This window comes from Lycorma delicatula, chromosome 12, assembly GCF_047948215.1.
Source record: "Lycorma delicatula isolate Av1 chromosome 12, ASM4794821v1, whole genome shotgun sequence".
NCBI lineage: Eukaryota > Metazoa > Arthropoda > Insecta > Hemiptera > Fulgoridae > Lycorma > Lycorma delicatula.
In genome coordinates, this window is record NC_134466.1 from 75579110 (window position 1) to 75601447 (window position 22338).

General features: G+C 32.2%; 1 protein-coding gene across 6 annotated transcripts in view; it reads left to right on the plus strand.

Moving 5' to 3' along the window:
• Positions 1–22338, plus strand: part of LOC142333482 (putative multidrug resistance-associated protein lethal(2)03659) — a 118058-nt gene that overhangs the window by 24430 nt on the left and 71290 nt on the right. For 3 of the 6 annotated variants that reach the window (XM_075380716.1, XM_075380715.1, XM_075380719.1), the window contains 6 exons: positions 1362–1496; positions 5471–5714; positions 9654–9876; positions 13311–13467; positions 19091–19229; positions 19792–19902. In XM_075380716.1, the coding sequence (XP_075236831.1) occupies positions 1362–1496; positions 5471–5714; positions 9654–9876; positions 13311–13467; positions 19091–19229; positions 19792–19902 (1009 nt within the window). The remainder of the gene's footprint in view (positions 1–1361; positions 1497–5470; positions 5715–9653; positions 9877–13310; positions 13468–19090; positions 19230–19791; positions 19903–22338) is intronic. The other 3 variants (XM_075380720.1, XM_075380721.1, XM_075380718.1) reach the window with 2 other exon arrangements.

Consider the following 22338-nt stretch of genomic DNA (forward strand, 5'->3'; position numbering starts at 1 on the left):
AATATTTAAATAGTATGTAAGAAATTTTGAAAATTTTGTGATATATATGATTTGTGTATGAATAGAAATATTCTATTTCAATAGATATTAAGATTTAAAATAGCAACACCAATGTTAGAAAATCAGGGACCGTGTATACACGGCCACTGATTTTACAGGAGATTAAGCAGATCAAAAAATGTTTGTTTAATCTACTGATGAGTGACAAAGTCAAAAGGGAACGTATACTAACAGACTACATCATTTTTGTCATCTTATTTTTTGTGTATAACTAAATTTTATTTTATTTTAATGTTTAATTTTCCATCATTTATATAATGAACATCTAAATTATCTTAATATTACAACAAATAATGTAAAAACTGTAACAAAATACTTGTTTATAAAAAAATTTATATGTTAACAGAAATCAACAAACTAAGCAGAAATTTTTCGTTTTAAACTGGACAAGTAGATTAAGGTTGTATGAAGTATAGAGTTTTTAATCTGAATTTCTGCTCTTTAATTTCAACTGCCTTTCAGGATAATGTGTCATTTTTTAGTCAATAATTATTATTTTTATGTTTTAAGCTATTAGTAGAAATAATATTTTTACAATGTATTGTGCGTATTGTTTATTTATTAATCTTTTATATATATTTTCCCTTCTGAAATTGACTGGTTTTCAACTGAAATCAACAGTAACAGCGAACTTGGATGATCCACTTGCAATCACTGCCATATTGTTCTCTAAAACATTGGCAATCATCTCTTAGTAGCATAAACATGATGCAACTTACGTTGGGTAGTAATCGTCACTACTCCAAGCTATTTTGTTTCCAAGATTTTTGTTTATAAATGATTTTTTTGTTATTTTCTATTTATAACTGTATCCTAGAAGTGGATGAATTTGATTACTGTATGCAGCAAAACTGTACAACAGTACTCAATTCTATGCTACTATTATTCCGCGTGATTTTTATCAAAAAGATAATTCTCATGGACTTTTTCTTTGACGTTACATAAAAATTTCAAAATTTATTTTGAAAATACTACTTATAGCTTTTTTTTATGTTGAGATATCGTCAGATAAAAAGTTTTCATATTGTTTGTAATGTAAAAATTTCTGTGTATAAATATTTATATATGAATGTAAATCCCTCTATGGTGGTATGATTAGCATCTCAGCCTTTCATCAGGAAAGTCCCAGGTTCGAATTCCAGTCAGGCATCTCATTTTTCGTACACCATAAAGTTTCCATTCCATTTCCACATGAGCTTACAGTTTGTAGTGAATTTGTAACATTTTATAAATAGTAACATAAGCTTATAAATTATCATTTTAGATGTTTTATTTAATTTGAGAATAATTTTTTTTTACAGTATGTGGAATGAAGAAAAAGCTAAAGCTTTAATTAAAAACCATGATCCGAGCCTTTTATGTGTTATAAGTAGAATTTTTGGATGCGATATTATGTTCCATGGCCTTGTATTAGTCTGTTTAGAATTATTTGTAAGGTAATGTTATAATATTTTATCTATTTAAATTAATTTTCTTTGTCAATTTTTGTTTATTTTCTATGTTTTATATGTATGCTTTCAGGGTTTTATTTGCTTCTATGATTGTTCTCTTATCTGTATTATACTGTAACAGGACAAGGGTAATGGATTTCTTCCAATTAAGAAGAAAATATGAGAAAATAATAGTGCAATGAAGAATACAGAAGGGGTTTGAAAGGGATTCTTTTCTCAGACTAACAGGACCATTTAATAATCTGTTCTTTGTAATACAGACAATGGCACTTCCAAAAGATGTTGTTCGACCAGAAGGGTTACCAGATTGGAGTAAAAATTTATGGGAAAATTGAAGGGCACAGACAATGAAAAGTATTAAGCTGCAACAACTAAAGGGATGAGGTGGGTACTGATTCAGCAGGCCAGGGGATATAAATACTGTCAGGGACCAGCAGAGAGTCAGTAGTTCCACGAGGCTGTGTTTGACGTGGTTATGTTGATGGCGATATCACTGAGTGTATGGTAATAATAAGTGAAGAGTACGTCACGAACATTCTATTGAGGACAGTGAGTGAGTGAGTGCAGGAAGTTGTTCGGTGAGTTATTGGTAAACAGTAGTGAAAGTGACAGTATTATAATCATTCATAAAGTGTAGAGTGTTCTATTGTAGACAGTAAAAGCAGTAGTATTTGCAGAAATTGAATTGTATGAATTTTAGACGTTTATAGTGTTATCTTGTTGTTAATGTAATATCAGATTCTAGCGGTAATTATAACGTTTTTATTAAATTGAATTGTATTCTAGTTTTTATAATTTAACTGTCTTTAAACAGATCTTGTCATTTGAATTAATATTTTGTGTCATATTCAATTTTCTTTTGAGGTTTTAGGGGTATCGACTACTATGTAGTTAATAAAGAGGTCATTAAACCCTTTCCACATCAAAAAAAATAAAAATTACGTTCCCTCCCTGATGAAACACTAGCGACATAGTCAGAAGACTAGTCTTGTAAGTACAGAATTTTGTCACCTAGGTTACCCTAGGCAAACCTTTCTTTATTCTTTTTTCCATCTTCCTGAAGGACTTGATGTTGAATTTGAGGGTATCTGAGGCCTCTGAGATGGAATTTTTTGATCCTCCGCAGTAAATTACGGAAACATCTTGCTGCCATTATCTGATACCGGCTCAGATGGTGCGGTCAGTAGCGCATCTGAGTCAAGACTCATTACACTTCCCGCTAATGCATGTGGGGCGACTGAAGTGCTCGCCCTCTCATTTAATGGCCTTCGTGCTTTTGGAGGCTCCGTCGTTGATCTTTCAAAATCCTTTTCTTCTAGTAGCTTTATGTCAAGCTTTACAGTTACTTGAGATGAATCTTCTGTATTTCAACTATTGCTGTCGGTATATCCCAATCAAACTTCTTCGGCAGTTTGGCTTCACCATTCCTTCACCTTAAGAGTGGTCAAAGGTTCTTTTCTAAATTCTTTAATAATCTTTGATATGGAGATATCTGGTAACTTTTTGTTTGGTTTTCGACTACTTTCTCGTGATAGTCGACTCTACAATTTGTCATTAATTATGCGTTTGACCGTACTACTCAGAGTTGCTACCAATTGATGAACTACATCGTCTGGTTTAAATGGAGCTGCAGCTACCTGTGTGTAAGACGCATGTCTTACGCACAGGCATAAGACGATTTTCCTTGGCGTTCTGCTTTCCACGATTTTCCTTGCTTCATAATAGCTGACATTGTATTTCTTTAACCTCTTGAACAGCTACTTCTTGTTTATAGGGTATATCAATTACAAGATCTCGCTGCATTCCCACAGTAATTGATGCATACCGTGAATCCTTACACCGGTCATTGGGATGTAACGGTTCCCCACACATGCAGATTTGTTTTTTCATTCATCGTGACACAGTGTGATCGAATTTCTTGACAGCCAAAGCACAGCAATGGAGTAGGGATAAATGAACGTATGTCCAATGTATGAAATTCAGCCTTTACTTTCTCTGGCCACTTCAGTTTGCCGAAAGTTAATACATTAATACATGGAAGACAGTGGGTGTAACTTCATTGCGTCTAGTGTGCAGTCGCCAACATGTTACAACTCCTTGATTATATAGTTCCAGATAATTTCCTCCTTCTTACAGTTCAGTAAGTCTCTGTAAACTACCACTACTTTTGAGGTGTAAAGCGATCCATGTAGAGGTGTAAACCTCAATGTCTTAGGCTTATTCTTAGCTTTCAGTAGCCGAAGTGATTGTGAGTTAGCATGGTAGGAGTTGCATCTCTCGCCACAATGACTCGCCGCTTGTTAGTGGCCAATTTTCCCCTTGATCTCTAAGTTCCAGGATGGCCTGAGTTCTGCCCCCCCCCTCAAGAGCTAGGCAGTCGAACATCATGTGTTCGTTCAACTGGACCTCCCCGCAGACGCACAGCTCATCAGCTGCCAAGTGGAAGTGAATCAGATATTGGTTTAAATTTACATGGTTGGAGAGCACTTGGGCTTCCGTTGCCCTTAAAAACGGAGGAAAGGATGCCATCCCCCAGATCCTGCATAAATCTATACAAGGACCTTCCCTTAGTCATGGCGTGCCATTCTTGCTGCCACGCTTCCATCGCGAGGCTGTAAAGCCTCCTCCTCAAGCGAGAGATGGGCAACTGAACGAAATTTAGAATCTATGCATTGTGATCACTGTTCCGCTCCGGTATAGGCCCGGCTCGAAATTTATCCCAAATACCTCGGCCTCCCTGCCTCTTCGCAATCTCCACAAGCCCACCGAAAATTTCAGCACTAAATCGATTAGAAGATCCTTTCCCAATACAGTGGTAGCCTCGACCACGAGGACCACTGGACCAAGTAGGAATAAATATATATAAATTTTATGTTTCCAGCTACTTAGGAAATGATAGAATTAGTAGTGTGTGAATCAACAAGAGCTTTCCATTAATATATACATTATTTTTAAATATATGCACACCTTTTACTGCTTCTTATTGTATTTTTTGAAAGCTTCTTTTTTGCAGCGATCACTTCTTCTTCAAATGAGAGTTGTCAATAATGTAAAATTATAATTAAAAATAAACAAATGAAAAGATGATAATACATATCTCTGTTCTAATAGTTTAGATGTACATAAATATACTGTATAGTAACTTTAAGCATGATTACATTTTATCCAAGGATTCCCCATTGTTATTCGTCTTCTTTTTTTTGTAGTAGCTTCAATGAATTTTAGTTACTGCTTGCAAAGTCTCCACATAATTTTAACCTCTGAAAATTTCTTACAGTTTTTTGAACCTATCAGATTGCAAAAATTAAATAATTTAAATTAAAATATTCCCTTAATTAATTTGTCACATTAAAATAGTCGTCTCAGTCTTTGTTGTGTAGCTGTGATATTTTTTATGTAAAGATTCTGAGGAACAGGTGGCACTAGTCAGCTGCTTTCTCTTAGAGTAATGATGTTTAGTATACAGCCGTTCCCTGTGATGAAAAGAGTGAATAATTTTAAGAACCAAATATAAAGTATATTTCCAGGGGCTTAGCATACATATAAAGACAATAAAGAAAGCTAGAACCACTTCATTACTCATTTTTGCTTGAAAGCTTGTTATTTTTTAAAATGGCCATGTTATTTTTGGGTAGTGACTTATGACCCGTATCATCACTTACAATCAAATGGGTAAGTTGGCATCCAGCATCCTATCTCAAAATCACTTGCATACATTCTTGGTTTTTTGTGTGTACACTTTGCTCAGCATCTATTGTGTTGTATGTTACTCCAGATCATTTTCATTTTATACTTAAATGCTTCATAAATTTTTTTATTTTAATGTTAGATAATTACTTTTTTTAATTTTGTCTATTGATTTTTGTTTTACACTATTAGAGATTTTCAAAATTGTGTAAATGAGAAATACTTTAGTATATTTTTTAAAATTTTTAATTTATCTTTTGGATTATTTTCAGAACATCTCAGCCTTTATTTTTAGGTAGATTAATAAGATATTTTACTCAGCAACAAATAAAGAGTGATGAAGAGAAATTTGTTAGTGCAGGTGATTTAATTACACTAAAACAGGCATATTGGTATGCCAGTGGTGTGATATTATGTTCCGTAATATATGTATTAATCTTCCATTCTTATATGATGAGTGTATATCATATTGGTATGAAAATAAGAGTTGGATGCTGTTCTCTTATTTACAGAAAGGTATAATTATACATTTTTTATAGTTAAATCAATTATGGGGCTATTTAACTAAAATTAAAATTGTGTGTATGAACGCTTGTGTACACACACACACACACACACACACACACACACACACACACACACACACACACACATGCTTGTGTGTATGTTCACATCTTAAGATTACAACTGCACTGAATTACAATGGTCTTGAATTTTTTTTAACTATTATTTGAGTGAGCTAATCACTGTGCTTCAAAACGGCTTAATTAAAATGTGCTTAATTAACACTTAAAAAATTAAAAAAAAACGACTTGTACAATTAAAGAAACTGAAACAGTATTTTAATGTAATATAGGAGTTAATTGCTTTTATTTAAGTTGTTTAATTAAGAGGCCTTAGAGATGATCTTTTTTGCATAAGATAGAATTCAGTGGATGAAAAAGTATCTTTAAAACGAATAAACATAATTCAATTTGAAATATGTATTATAAAAAATATATAGTACAAAATATAAATAGGAAAATAAATATGTGTACAATAATCTTTTTAATTTATCTTTAAAACAAGGAAGCGTAATGAGGATTGTTATTGTTACGAGTATTATGTAACATGTTGATAACATTTTTACTGTTATTTAAAAATGTTATTTAATTATTATTTTCTGTATTTATAAATACAGAAAAAAGGAATTATTAAAATAATTACTACTGTATTATTTTAGTATTTATAAATACTAAAAAATGAATTATTAAAATAATTACTGACAAAAATATAAACATATTTAATTAAAGAATAGACAGAATTATTTTTCAAATAAAACAGGAAAAATTTAATATGTTTATGACAAAAAATTTCTAAAGAAATAAAAATTAATTATTTTTGGTTAATAAAATTACAGAGATGCTATGAAGCTTGTATGTGGGAATATGGAAGTGGGGTATTTTGTAGCGTATGAAAAATGCCATGTCTGACCAAGATTTGAACCTGGGACCACCGGATTAAAGGCTGAGACGCTACCATTCCTCCGTTAAATGATTCATTTTCAAATTAATGGAAATCGTTATTTCAAAAGACCTTTTAAATCGAATTATTAGCACCTTCTTTGCTGGAGGTTTTGATTGCACTTTTAGGGAAAATAAAATATTCTTAATTTACAGTGCCTTGTAATTATTTGATTTAAAAAAAAAATAATAGTTATGGGATAAACAACCATAAGGGTCACAGAATTTATAAATATTCTTTTATTGGTAAATAACCATACCGCAGAATTTAATTACAATGCAGACAATAATATAATGTAATATATTAAACTGAAAGCAATCCAATAAATTCCATGTAACTTTTTATATATACTTATATAAAATTTTAATAAAGGAAATATGTGGGAAGCTAGATGAAGAGGACAACAATGAGTTAGTGTTAATGGAATGTTAGTTGTACAACAGCATTAGATGCATGTAGACTGGTAATACTGCATTTCAGCAATAGACAAATAAAATTTATCATTTTTCATATTTTTTTACAACTTAATGCCACTATTTGATACCATTTTTGTAATTTTTATCGCTACAATTTTTTTCTATCTTTTGGAATGTCCTTTTTTTAAATTTAAGTTCTATATTTTTATGAATTCATGTTAACAGAAGTTTAATATAGTATTTAATTTTTTAATTTAATATTTATTCATAATAATATTATACATAAATATTATATAGTAATTGTGTTTATTCTGTTATATGTAACAGTTTTCTATTTATTTATGTTTTTTATCTCTGTTTACATTGTCATAATCTTTCTCAGCCATATAAAAAATTTCGTTTTGTTCAATATGTTATCGATCTTTGACTTGGAATCTGTTGTAGAATTTAATTTAATGTTGTAACTATGAAACTTCATAATGTCTAGCCGAAAGAGTCAGTAGATAAGTTTTTCAGTAACCACTCTTGAAAAAATTAATAGTTTTTTAACTCATCTTTAATTTTGTACATTTTGAATTCAGTGTCTCTATAACAACTGATTATTTACCAATTTTTAATTGGATACCGACTTCAAAAAAGTCAATGTGTAAAGAAAAAAAAAATACTCTTTTTTTGAATCTGTGTTTTATTTGGTTTTGTGTGTTTATTTTTTTAAGATATTTTGTTTTTGTTTAAAATATAGATAGGTGTACAAAAATACCTTGCCTGTATTAAAAAATATCTTTTGAAAGAAATGCCAAGGTAAAAAACTTGTTTCTTGATCAAAATAACAAAAACGTGCTGAGAAATAGTTCACTACCGAGCATGAATCTCTTTGAAATGGAAATTTGGATTATTCTTTTTTCGTTAGATGGATGTTAGTTTTACCTAGGTTTCTAATTTGTTAGGTTTTTTTCTTAAGAAAGTGGAATTACAGAATAATATACAGCTACATATCGTTTTACTACAACTGTTCAATACTAAGAAAAAAAATAAAAACAGAAACCAAGAAAGGTATAATCAAATTCTCAATGTAGAGAACATTATTTTTTTTTATTAAAAAAAGTATTCTGGAGAAAGAACACCAGTGAGGGAGGACATGTCCATTTGATGTTACGTGATAAAGTAGCATAGTGGTAAAAAGTTTAAAGATGATAGAACAAACATTCATGATGAATAGAGAAGTTTCCCCCCCCCACCCCACCACCATATGCAAAACAGTTAATCTACTCGACAGTTTTCTTGGGATATTCTGAGCCATTTTGCTTGCTGTCCCGACCTGGTACCGAGTGACTTTTTTCTTTTCACCGTTTTGAAAGACCACATGGGCGGAAAATGCTTTTCAGCTGACAAAAAAGTGAAGGATGCCGTGTGTGAATGGTCAAAGTAAAGATGACAGCAGGGACGTACGACACAGAAATATGAAAATTGATACCCCAGGTGATCAGTATTCGGAACAGAATGGGGGATTTGTAGAAAAATAGTTGTATACTTGTGAATATATCATATAACTTTCATTAATAAATATGCGTTTTTTGATTTTTGTGAAATGTTGTAACCTTACTTTCTGAACATACCTTGTAATCCATGGCTACATTTAGTCACTTTTTCCATCGTTCTGTAAGCTTAATAGTAAAGAATTGTTCACCTCAGTGTCTGAGCCATTCTATATCATACTCTTGACCTTCTTACTCATGCTGAATTAGATGCCATTAAAAACTCTTTGAGAGAATCAAAACAAAAAAAATCTGGTGCGAGATTGGGACTGTAAAATGGACGTGGCAACACCTCCTGATCTAACTTTTGAATTTATTACCTTTCTTTTAAGCTGTATTGGGGAGAATGTTATCAAGCATTAGTTATTAGCATTAGAAGCATTACTTCTTCTGCATGATTAGGAATTATGCACGAGAGAGAATCTGGATGATTCTCTCTGATCTGGATGATGGTGGGTTTCACTTTATTTTCTATCACTTCATAGTAGTGCTCGCTGTAGATTGTATGTGTTTTTTTATAATTATAGTAAAGTGGGCTGAAATATCCACGTCTTCCACCATGATGAAAGTCAGTGACACTCATTCTGCAAAATGTAAACTGTTTGATCCACTTATAAAAATTTTTATGGTTAATACATTTTTTGTCATACTGATTTAACATTGAAGCATGAATTTTGGCTGGTTTACACTTTCAGAAATTAAAAATCTTATTCTAGTATGCTGTTCCTCCATAGTATATGTTTCAAGCGAAGCCTGAAACATATAAATAATAAATATTTATTTATTTTTAAATAAACAAATTATAATAATGGAAATTCTTTTCAAACAGTTGATATTTTCAATGTTAGGAGTGCCAATGTCAGACATTTTTAATTTATTCTATTGAATAGTTTTTCCTGCTGTTGCCATTTATATAATTATTTAATGATCCTCGTACATTTGCTTACGCTATAATTATTATATTATTTATCAATGTATTTGAAATACTATTTATTTTACAGGCTCTTCGTTTATCTAAAACAGCTTTAGGTCAAACAACAGTCGGTCAAATTGTTAATTTATTATCTAACGATGTCAATCGTTATGATTCATCAGTTATATATATGCACTACCTGTGGGTTGGACCACTAGAAACTGTAGTTGTTACATACTTTTTATGGCAAGAAATTGGTGTTGCATCTATTGTTGGTGTAGCAGCACTACTGATTGTTATTCCATTACAAGGTATTTATTATTATTTAAAATATTTAATGCTGTCTTTAGTTTTTTTTTTTAATTATTTTATTTTAACATTATTTCAACATAGATTTTTCTTAGATTGCAGAAGAGTTTAATGATAATTAATCTTTTTAAGTAATTCATTTTAATAACCTTAATTATTAAAAGTGTTTGCTTGTTAGTCTTGAAAACAGTATGCTATGTTGCACGAGCGACTTGAATGTTTATTGTGTCAGATGGCCTATAATTTATCCATTCAGTAATGGATAAATCTCATCAATTTTTAAAAGTTTACAGAACATATTAGTCGGTTATCATTTTTTATTTTGATTATAATATGAAATTTCACATAAAAATTCTCTCGTAGATATTTAGGTTATGAAGGTTGAGTTGAACAGTTATCCTGGTGATTCCAAATTCCATGGTAATTTTTAATGAGTTTTGGCTCGCAAAACATTTAGCCCTGTTTTCTGTTCTCTCTGTAAAATTAAACTGTACAAAATTCTTATATGCTTCCATATGGTTTTTAATCTAAGAAACTGAATAAAAGTGGCCCCAGATCTCTATCTCGCTTAAGTTTTAAGAAAAACTGTGTAAAACACAAAAAGGTTTTGTCGGAAAATACACATTTTTAGGTTTAGAGTAAAATAACTTTGTTAGTTTACCAATAAACAAATAAAAATTTCTAGTTAACTTTGTAACAGATTTAATTCTGAAAAAATTTATGTAAATAACATCTATTAAAATTTGAGAAGTTCAACTTTTATTAAAAACAATACACAAAAACTGGATCGGAAAAGTGATAGTGATTTTAACAGAATAATTTTCATCAATGTTTGAACAACATTATATAAACGAAAACAAATAAAAAAACTGGTACTCTTTTGGAATCCAACTGTCGATTTTTTACATTTTTTTTTACTTAATACTTGTAAAAAAGTTGTTTTTGAATGCTTAATTAAAAATACGTTGGAAAAATAGAGGCGAAATGATAAATCCCCAGAAATATTTTTGTTGAAAAAACAAATATTTAGACAATACAAATACAACTTTATTTTCAGATATTAGACAGAAAAAAATTCTCTAATATTTTGAAGCATTACTTCAAATCTTCATTTCTGTATCTATCATAAAAAGTCACAAAAATAGAAATCTCAATTCCTAATTCTCTGGATGTTCCCTTTTCCTTTTTATTTCGTTGTTTGGCACACATCCACAAATTTTCAATACTTTGTGTATATACCCCTATCTCAGGATCGACAAAATTTTCAGAATGGTTCACAGTGAGGTATTGGTTATATGTGATTTCGTGTTCTAATCGTACCTATATCAACATAACCTTTTTTCTTTCTCTGTTTAGCCTCCGGAACCACCGTAAAGTATTACTTCAGAGGATGTTATGTATGAATGTAAATGAAGTCTAGTCTGAAGTGTAAGTGAAATTGTGAGACTCTCTTGTACACTCTTGTCACATTTTATATATGGGAATCCCATTTAACCACCTAGCAGTCGGTTGAGGTACTAACTTTTTGTAACTTATTATTAACATGTGTTGGGTGGCACCAACTTTTAAAATAGTTATCTGTTGTAAATACTTTTATTTTAATTAATAAATAAAAACATAATTATTTGTAACTTTTTAATACTAATATCTTTCAAAGTCGGTTTTTATTTTTATTTTTTAAATTATTTTATTTCCTGAGTCGGCTATTCAGATTCTTGTTCCACTTTTTTTTTGCAAGACCACATTTTTTTATAAAAATATTTGTTATGTCTATTGGCAATGACGGCATAGCTTCCCTCTTTACTAGATGCACTTTCTTCACGTCCACTGCTAGGTTGCAAAGAAATTTTTGTCTCGATGGGGAGAGTCATAGAATTTTAACACAGAGAAAATCGTTGTGCATTTATTTTGGTGATGTTAAGTATGGAATAAAGTAAAACTAATGGCTTCTGGTTAATCATAAAACAGAAATATGTAACACACATTTTAAACAGTATCCATTTGATCTTTTATAGCGTTAGTCTATGATAATGGCTGGTTTTTTTGGTTCTGTATTTGTTTCAATTTCATCGTGTATAGAAGATACAAGTATTACTGATTTATTTATTTTAGTTGCAAATGAAAGTCTTATCTTTTTGAAAACTATAGATGGAAGTTCCAGTGACAAAATATGATTTATTTTTTCAATAGGCAAGTAAAGTTTCTTGTTTGAGTTTTCTATTGTTTTGGTTAAAAGTTTTACTATATGTGATGGATTTATGTTTAATTTCAAAAACTAAAACAAAAAAAAAATGTTACCTCTTTCATGTTTTGTCAGTAAAAGTCTAAAAATAGAGTGAGTATAAAAAACCAAAACTGAGAGAAGTGAAAACCAGGTAAAAAATGTATATCTGTTCGACAAGATCCAACATCGTGGTTGATGGAAGGTAATATAAATCATTTGTTTGTGAGAAAATCTAAAATTCTAAAAAATGTATTTTTTATAAAGTTTATTTTAGTTTCAATATGGATACAAATGTTACAAAACTAAGTTAATATGCATCAGTTTTGTCTGATCCAATATATACTAAAAAATGTATGGTTTAATTAATATATTATTGGGTTGCTGTATTTGTTAATATGTGATCTGATGCATGAACTTGTCTGTTTAGTTGTAATTTTGAACAGTGCAGTAACATTTTTTCTTGAAATGTTGTATGACCCCATTGATGTATATTATTGTTATTTCTATCACTTGATGTATTTTTAATTTTATTTTGTATTTTATGTAGCATACTGGGTGAAAGTTTCATTTTCACTGAGTAACCATTAAGATTAATTAAGTAATCAAGATAAATTAAGATTAATTGTGATTAATCTTAAGATTTTTCGTTATTGAGTACCTAAATAACGAAAAATCAGGTGATAAAATTGTGTTTATTAAATGATGTAAAAAAGATTGCATGTTTTGCTGTGAAGAATGAATTGTTACAGATAAATGTGCCAGTTAAGTAAGTTTTCTACATGTATTTTAAAATTATTTTGTTTCTCTTTTGGTTATGGTGAGATCCATAAATTTATGTGATATGTTCTGTTCCTATTCTGCAATGAAATATTATTTGAATTATTGATAGATGTGAAAATGTATGTCATCATTTTATGTCTCCTTTGTACAAGACTATCATGTGATTTACTTAACTATACTAATGTAACATCTTGCCTGTGTGTCTCTTAGTGGTGAATTTTACTAGTGAATAAATATTTTCAGAGTATAAAAATATTTGTCCCAGTAGTCTAGAAATGGCAAACGTATACATAGATCTAGCTGAGTATAATACTTGCATGTTACCTGTGAAGTAATTTTGTTCTGTTATGATTACATAGTAATTGATAATTGTTACCGCAATTGTTCTGGTATTGATATTTAAAGATGAAATGTATTTATTTTTATTTATAGCTTGGCTGGGAAAAAAGACTTCATCTTTACGACTGAGAACAGCCATTAAAACTGATGAAAGAGTTCGTCTAATGAATGAAATAATATCTGGAATACAAGTAATTAAAATGTATACATGGGAAAAACCATTTGCTAAATTAGTGTCATATGCAAGAAGGTGAAATTTATAGTATATGGTATCTTATAGAATTTTTTTTGCGTTTCATATTTGACATCTTATCACTAAATAAATTTTATTTCAATTTTTGTTTTAATTTTCATAATGTTTCAGCTGACTCATTATCTAATCAATTTTTCCTTTTCCTTGTAGGTTGTATCTTGAAGTTTTAATAGTCTCAGAAGTTATAGGATAATCTTCTGTGGTAGTAAATGTGTATAAAAAAATTGTTTTTCTATATTTTTCACTCTTTAAGTATAAGAAGAATCATCTCTAGATTTCCTGAAAAACTTGATTATATAGCTATTGTCACAAATAATTGATGTAAAAATAAAAATAAAATTAACATTTCCAGATCTTAGCTCAAGGGGAAATTTATTAAATAATATCATTTAATATTTCTTCACAATTAGTAGTTGATATCATAGTTGGATAATATCATTTTATTCTCTGATTTTCTCTTAAATTTAATGATGCAAATAAATAATAATCACTAAACCTGTTCATAATAGGAGAGTTATGCATGGCCCTTCTACTTTGGCTGCTTTCATGCAAAAGGTATATATACTGAGTGTGGCCCAAAAGTCACTGGATCACTTTAAAATATAACAATTTTTTGTCAGGGGTTTATTTTGTTTTATTGTTCTAGAATAGTTATATGTGATGCTTGGAAAGTAGTTATGGAAAAATTCACAAAGAGCAACAAGTAAAAATAATAGAATTTTATCTACAAAATCAGCAATCGATTGTGCTAATGCAAAGGGATTACTTTACTCATAGACTGTGAGTGATTTACCGTTTGCTGGAAGACCACTTTCCGGCAATTCTCAGGACAGCATTTAGCGTTTAAGACAGAGCATTGATGAAGACTCTTCAACATCAACCTGAAGGAGCTCCCAGCTACTGGGTATATCCTGAAGCTCAAAATATACTGAGGTTATTTCCCTGTAAGGTGCAGGTAATGCAGCAACTGAAGCTTATCAAGCATGTTAATGTATGCTGCACAGATTCAAGAATTTGCAACATGAGAAAATTATTTCATTCACAGTCTTATTACGTCTCATAAGGCCCATTTCTATTTAAATGGGTTTGTCAATAAACAAAATATGCAATTTTGGGAGACAGAAAAAGTAACTGTCAGGTGTGGTGTAAGTATGGAAAAAATTGTTGGTCTATACTTCTTTGTAGATGAGGCACAAAACACCTTAACCATCACCGGGTAAAAGTATTAAGATATCTGGAACGTTTTGTGTTGCCTGCTGTTGAGAACATACCAGAGAGAGGTATGGTGGCAGTAATATGGTGCTGCAGCTCATACAATGATGAAGTTCTTAGGGTGAAATTTTCAGAATTCAGAATTAAATTGACCTCTGCACTCACTGGATATATTAGCTCAGACCTTTTCCTATGGGGATATCTAAATGTCAGAGAACACTGCAACAAACCTTGGACTATTCAGCGATCGAAGGCCAATATCCATGAAGAAATTAATTGAGTAAGCCAAAAAAACGTTTAGAAAGGTGATGGAACACGTTTTAGAAAGAGCTCGTCAATATCAAGAGCAAATGCTGGCTATTTGAAGAATGTAATTTATAAAATTAAATAAAAATAGTTTCCAAGAACCACATTTATTATTTGTTCAAGAATAAATGTTAATTTGTTATAGATAAAAAAATTATTATATTTTGAGGTGGTCCAGTGACTTTTGGGCCACCCAGTATTATACAGTTCTACACAAATATGACAGTCTTAAACTACTTACTAATCTAGATTGTTAACCAAGTATGATGAATATTTATTTATATTTTTCAGGAAAGTATAGAATTTTTGTATGAGTGAGTGTAGGTTCTACTAATATGTATAATGTCACTTGAAATAACCTAGTTGGCAAAATGTATCATTTAGTTGTAATTATCAATAATAATTACAATTAAATTAATAGTATATAGTGTGAAATTTACATTGCTTGATTTTTCTTTTTCGTTAGTAAGCAATTTATTGTTACAGTACCCTTTGTTGACATTTCTCATTAAAACATAACTATACTTACAGCCAATGATGTATAAAAGTATTACTCATCAAGGTATAGAAAACTCAATTGCCATACGAATGAGTGTGAACTGCTAGATTGAAGACTGGCTTTTTACTAGCTACAGTGTCCTGTTACAGTACAGTAGTAGTACCCCCTTTGGTCTACTAGTAGCTGTACCAACATTATATCAGACATCCCATGTAGATCTACTGCGCATCTATGTTTTTTTATGCTTTCTAAACTTTGTTGATTACTAATATTTTCTTTTAATAAAATCAACCAATTTCACTGAAATTGAAAGCAAATCGGTTTGACTTTTACTTTATATACTGTCAATCTTTTGTATAGAGTAATGTTGAAAAGTTTTGTTTCATTGTTCTATTATAATTTTTATGAAAAAATTAAATAAATTATTGGAACATGAATTATTCTTGGTTTTTTCATTCATTTAAATGTTTTTTATAACAAAAACTAAAGTAAATAGATAAAATGTATTGTAACAGTAAAGTCTTTATTTTAAAATAATTACAGTGTTAACATTTCATCAGGAAAAAAAATTATTATAAAAACATGCAAAAAGTACAAAAAAAATTGATTGTAGTTCTTATGTATTCTTTTTTTGTAAAAATAATTTTCAAATATTTTTTCGTATGACATGAAACAATTTTTATTCATAGTTTTTATTATTATTTTTTTTTTAATCAAAGTTGTAGTAAGGAAGCATGCAACAGTCAGTGTCAATTTAATATACAGCAATAAAAAACTAGTTTTCAGGAGGGCATTTGCATGTAAACAAATTGTTATAAATGGGTTTTTCTTTGTCTTCAGTCATTTGACTGGTTTGATGCAGCTCTCCAAGATTCCCTATCTAGTGCTAGTCGTTTCATTTCAGTATACCCTCTACATACTACATCCCTAACAATTTGTTTTACATATTCCAAACGTGGCCTGCCTACACAATTTTTCCCTTCTACCTGTCCTTCCAATATTAAAGCGACTATTCCAGGATGCCTTAGTATGTGGCCTATAAGTCTGTCTCTTCTTTTAACTATATTTTTCCAAATGCTTCTTTCTTCATCTATTTGCCGCAATACCTCTTCATTTGTCACTTTATCCACCCATCTGATTTTTAACATTCTCCTATAGCACCGCATTTCAAAAGCTTCTAATCTTTTCTTCTCAGATACTCCGATCGTCCAAGTTTCACTTCCATATAAAGCGACACTCCAAACACACACTTTCAAAAATCTTTTCCTGACGTTTAAATTAATTTTTGATGTAAACAAATTATATTTCTTACTGAAGGCTCGTTTCACTTGTGCTATTCGGCATTTTATATCGCTCCTGCTTCGTCCATCTTTAGTAATTCTACTTCCCAAATAACAAAATTCTTCTAGCTCCATAATCTTTTCTCCTCCTATTTTCACATTCAGGGGTCCATCTTTGTTATTTCTACTACATTTCATTACTTTTGTTTTCTTCTTGTTTATTTTCATGCGATAGTTCTTGCGTAGGAGTTCATCTATGCCGTTCATTGTTTCTTCTAAATCCTTTTTATTCTCGGTTAGAATTACTATATCATCAGTAAATCGTAGCATCTTTATCTTTTCACCTTGTACTGTTACTCCGAATCTAAATTGTTCTTTAACATCATTAACTGCTAGATCCATGTAAAGATTAAAAAGTAACGGAGATAGGGAACATCCTTGTCAGACTCCCTTTCTTATTACGGCTTCGTTCTTATGTTCTTCAATTATTACTGTTGCTGTTTGGTTCCTGTACATGTTAGCAATTGTTCTTCTATCTCTGTATTTGAACCCTAACTTTTTTTAAATGCTAAACATGTTATCGAATGCCTTTTCTAGGTCTATAAACGCCAAGTATGTTGGTTTGTTTTTCTTTAATCTTCCTTCTACTATTTATCTGAGGCATAAAATTGCTTCCCTTGTCCCTATACATTTCCTGAAACCAAATTGGTCTTCTCCTAACACTTCCTCCACTCTCCTCTCAATTCTTCTGTATTCTTCACATTTATCTGCCCCTGCTTTCTTTGGTATCATTACTATAACACTTTTTTTGAAGTCTGACGGAAATTCCCCTTTTTCATAAATATTACACACCGGTTTGTATAATCTATCAATCGCTTCCTCACCTGCACTGCGCAGTAATTCTACAGGTATTCCGTCTATTCCAGGAGCCTTTCTGCCATTTAAATCTTTAAATGCTCTCTTAAATTCAGAACTCAGTATTGTTTCTCCCATTTCATCCTCCTCAACTTCCTCTTCTTCCTCTATAACACCATTTTCTAATTCATTTCCTCCATATAACTCTTCAATATATTCCACCCATCTATCGACTTTACCTTTCGTATTATATATTGGTGTACCATCTTTGTTTAACACATTATTAGATTTTAATTTATGTACCCCAAGATTTTCCTTAACTTTCCTGTATGCTCCGTCTATTTTACCAATGTTCATTTCTCTTTCCACTTCTGAACACTTTTCTTTAATCCACTCTTCTTTCGCCAGTTTGCACTTCCTGTTTATAGCATTTCTTAATTGCCGATAGTTCCTTTTACTTTCTTCATCACTGGCATTCTTATATTTTCTACGTTCATCCATCAGCTGCAGTATATCGTCCGAAACTCAAGGTTTTGTACCGGTTCTATTTATTCCGCCTAAGTTTGCTTCTGCTGATTTAAGAATTTCCTTTTTAACATTGTCCCATTCTTCTTCTACATTTTCTACCTTATCTTTTTTACTCAGACCTCTTGCGATGTCCTCCTCAAAAATCTTCTTTACCTCCTCTTCCTCAAGCTTCTCTAAATTCCACCGATTCATCTGACACCTTTTCTTCAGGTTTTTAAACCCCAATCTACATTTCATTATCACCAAATTACGGTCGCTATCAATGTCTGCTCCAGGGTAAGTTTTACAGTCAACGAGTTGATTTCTAAATCTTTGCTTAACCATGTTATAATCTATCTGATACCTTGCAGTATCGCCTGGCTTTTTCCACGTGTATATTCTTCTATTATGATTTTTAAATTGGGTGTTGGCAATTACTAAATTATACTTCGTGCAAAACTATAAGTTGGTCCCCTGTTTCATTCCTTTTGCCCAGCCCGTATTCACCCACTATATTTCCTTCCTTGCCTTTTCCAATGCTTGCATTCCAATCTCCAACTATTATTAAATTTTCATCTCCTTTTACGTGTTTAATTGCTTCATCAATCTCTTCGTATACACACTCTACCTCATCATCATCATGGGCGTTTGTAGGCATATAGACATTAACAATCGTTGTCGGTTTAGGTTTTGATTTTATCCTTTTTACAATGACTCTATCGCTATGCATCTTGAAATACTCCACTCTCCTCCCTATCTTCTTGTTCATCACGAAACCTACTCCTGCCAGCCCATTATTTGATGCTGAGTTAATTACTCTAAAGTCACCTGACCAAAAGTCATCTTCCTCTTCCCACCGAACCTCACTAATTCCTACTATAAATGGGTTAAATGGTTTTTTTAATTTAATTTTTACGTTTCAATTTTAGAAGTAATAACATACTTGTTTTACTGTTTTTAGGAAAGAAATTAATGTAATTAGAAAAAAAATGCATATACGTGGATTATTACTTGCCTTTACAGTATTTCATGCAAGACTTGCTATATTTTTGAGTGTATTCTCTTATGCGGTTCAAGGATACCCTATTAATGCTGAAAAGGTAAACGAATAATTTAATAATTATACTGAATCTAAGATTTTCACTTTTGTGAATGTGGGATTACAAAGGAGTGCTAAATAGCATTCAATTCAACCAAAAAGGGAAAGTAGTATAATGTAAATACTGCAAGAGGTACTGCTTACAATCAGTTGACGTTATATCTTTACAACTGTGAATGTGGGTGCTACATTTATTTAAGCCTCTGTAGAGCATAAGTAAATGCTTCAAATAGTTTTCAACAGTAGATGAATTGTGAATTATCTTATATTAATTTTTTTTTCTATTTAATGTATTTACCTTAACATTATTTCATGTTTTTGTATTTAAATAATTATACGTGCTTAAATCACTTTTACTATTTATATTTGTAATTTATTTTATATTGACGTAATCTACATATTTTTATGTTCCGTAATCGGAATAAAGATTATTTATTTACAAGATCTGTCATTTTTTATTATTCACTTATATAATTGCGATATCTATGGTATTTCATTGCCTCTGTGAATTAATATATTTATTAAAATCTCTCAGGGTTTTATTATTTTCACTTCTTTTTCAGGTCTTTGTTGTTATATCTTATTATAATATTCTACGTCTAACAATGACCGTATATTTTCCTCAAGGTATTAGTCAAGTTGCTGAAGCTTTAGTTTCAACGAAACGACTTCAGGTTGTTATAATAAATTATTTTTATTATTTAATATTTTTAAAAAGAAATTATCTAGGCAGTAAACATTATTTTAAGAACTGAGTGTATGGTATTGGTGTAAATTCGGATGAGTCTGGAGACCGTGTACGAACAATCATTCTCCTTTAAAGCAATTCAGTTTATAGTGATAGGTTTATGTACTTATGCTTACCTGTTGATATTAAGTTACTCATATTTATAGTCGTATGAGAGGTGGATAAAAAAATAAGTTACACCCTTACCGTGTTCTTGAACTTGAAGGGATATATTAATGTCTTGTGGTGGCAGCACTGGTTATGTTGTTGTCTTCAAGCTCCCCCGGCAACAATTCTGTACGACATTCAGCATGTATGTAGTGTCGTTGTCAATATGACATGTCCTTTAGAGGTTTTGTCCAGTACAAAAATGCACTCGGTAGTCTGAATTTTGTGTGCAAAAAATTAGAATTTTGAAATTCATCACCAAATTGTTGAGGTATACGGTGAGAATGCAATGTCACACCCCATGATTACAAAATGGTGCTAAATGTTCAGAAACGGAAGAACAAATGCAACTGATGAACGACATGCTGGGCGTCCTTCAACTGTAAACACGACAGGTAACACAGAACGTGTGAATGAAATGATCTTGATTAACCGGTGAATTAAAATTAGAGAGATTACAAGTGAACTTAACATCAGTTATGGTAGTGTGTTTCCAATAACTCATGATCAGCTTGGTTACCATAAGATGTGTACACGATGGGTGCCGATTAGGGTGTTGTAACCAGCAACCACAAACATCAATGTTTTGCATGTGCTCTTTCTTTTCTTCAACATTATTCCAGGACTGGCCCACTGTTTTTGAAACAAATCATCATCACAGGGGATGAGAGCTGGATACTTTGTTACACTCCTGAGACTAAATGAGCATCACATGCGTGGAGACACAAAAATTCACCGCTGCCAAAAAAAGCGCAAACATCTCCACATGTTCAAAAGGTTATGCTGACAGTCTTTTGCGATTCTGAGGGAGTTTTTTACAGCGAATTTATGCCCCAAGGAACAACAATCAATGCTGAATCTTACTATGAGACTTTGATCTTTAATGGCATTATGTAATTTTTTTAAAATTACAGAAGGTTGAGTGATGGGATCGTTTTCCTTCATGACAGCGCTACTCCTCACTCAGTTCATGTGACAAAGTAGTTACTGCAAAAATTCAAGTGGGAAGTGTTGTAGTCTCATTCACCTTAAAGCTCTGACCTTTTTTTTTTTTTCTTTCTTAAACACCCCCAACATCCCCGGCCTCTGCCGTTAGGCTATGCGCAGGAATGTCGGAGTGTCGTGGCAGTCGACTGCCCCCCTGTCTTGCCTTTTCTTTGGCGTCCCATCAGGGTCCTCTCAGTTTCATCAAGATGCAGCAGCCCTCCCTTCTGGACGACCACTACATCCCTCCACTTAGAGGCTACCCTTCCCGTCCCTACACTAGGTTGCCGGCTACGCATTGCGCGAAGCCGGCAAACCGCCGCGTCCCCCTCTCACACCTGAGGGTCCCAAATGCATCATCGGAGCACCCCAACTGACCTTCATTCTTGCATATGAAGGAGCCAAAGCGTCCTCTGCATCCAGGCTGTCTCCCTGGCCCTGCACGGCGACCACGATTCGCCCCCTGTATTTTATTTATTTTTCCTCCCTTCAGTTGCAGCCCATCACGTTGGCGTCTGAACTTATTCCTCCTTCCGCAATCCGCGGGCATGTTCGCTGTGAGTGCCCTCGTAACCGTTAGAAGGAACACAATCAATAAAATAAAATAATACCGCAATCATACAATACAAGGAAAATACATAATAAATGAAACCCACTTCATGTTGTCTCTTCGGCGATGTCACCTCTAGCCGTGGCCCTCCTGCACACGGTCGAAGCGATCGTGCTTGTCATCTCGAGCCGGCCGTAGAGTACCAACCACAGTGACAATGGAGACAATGAATTCACAATACAATACAAAAATAATATATATAGTAGAAGAAACACACAGTATACTTGCTAGGGACATTGCTGCTTACCCGCGCCTAGAAGTCTTCTCCCCACTCTCTTCCATGTACCTCCTTCGTCTTCAGGATGCTAGCCACCATGTTCTGTACCGCATCCCATTCTCTCTTCCCTTTCAGCATGTGAGCTACAGTTGTTTCTGGAGTGAGGCCATCTGTGCCATGCCTACGCCGGACCACAGCCCACCTTTCGCACTCGTAAAAGGTGTGCTCCGGCGTGTCATCCTGACCGCAGTAGAAGCACCTCGGTCCGTCTTCTCTTGAACCGATGTAGGTAGACCCCGAACTCCCCGTGTCCAGACAGGAACTGCGTGAGGAAGTAATCTACCTCCCCACTGCCTCCGCCTGACCCACGGTCCCAAGTCCGGGATCAGTCTCCTGGTCCATGC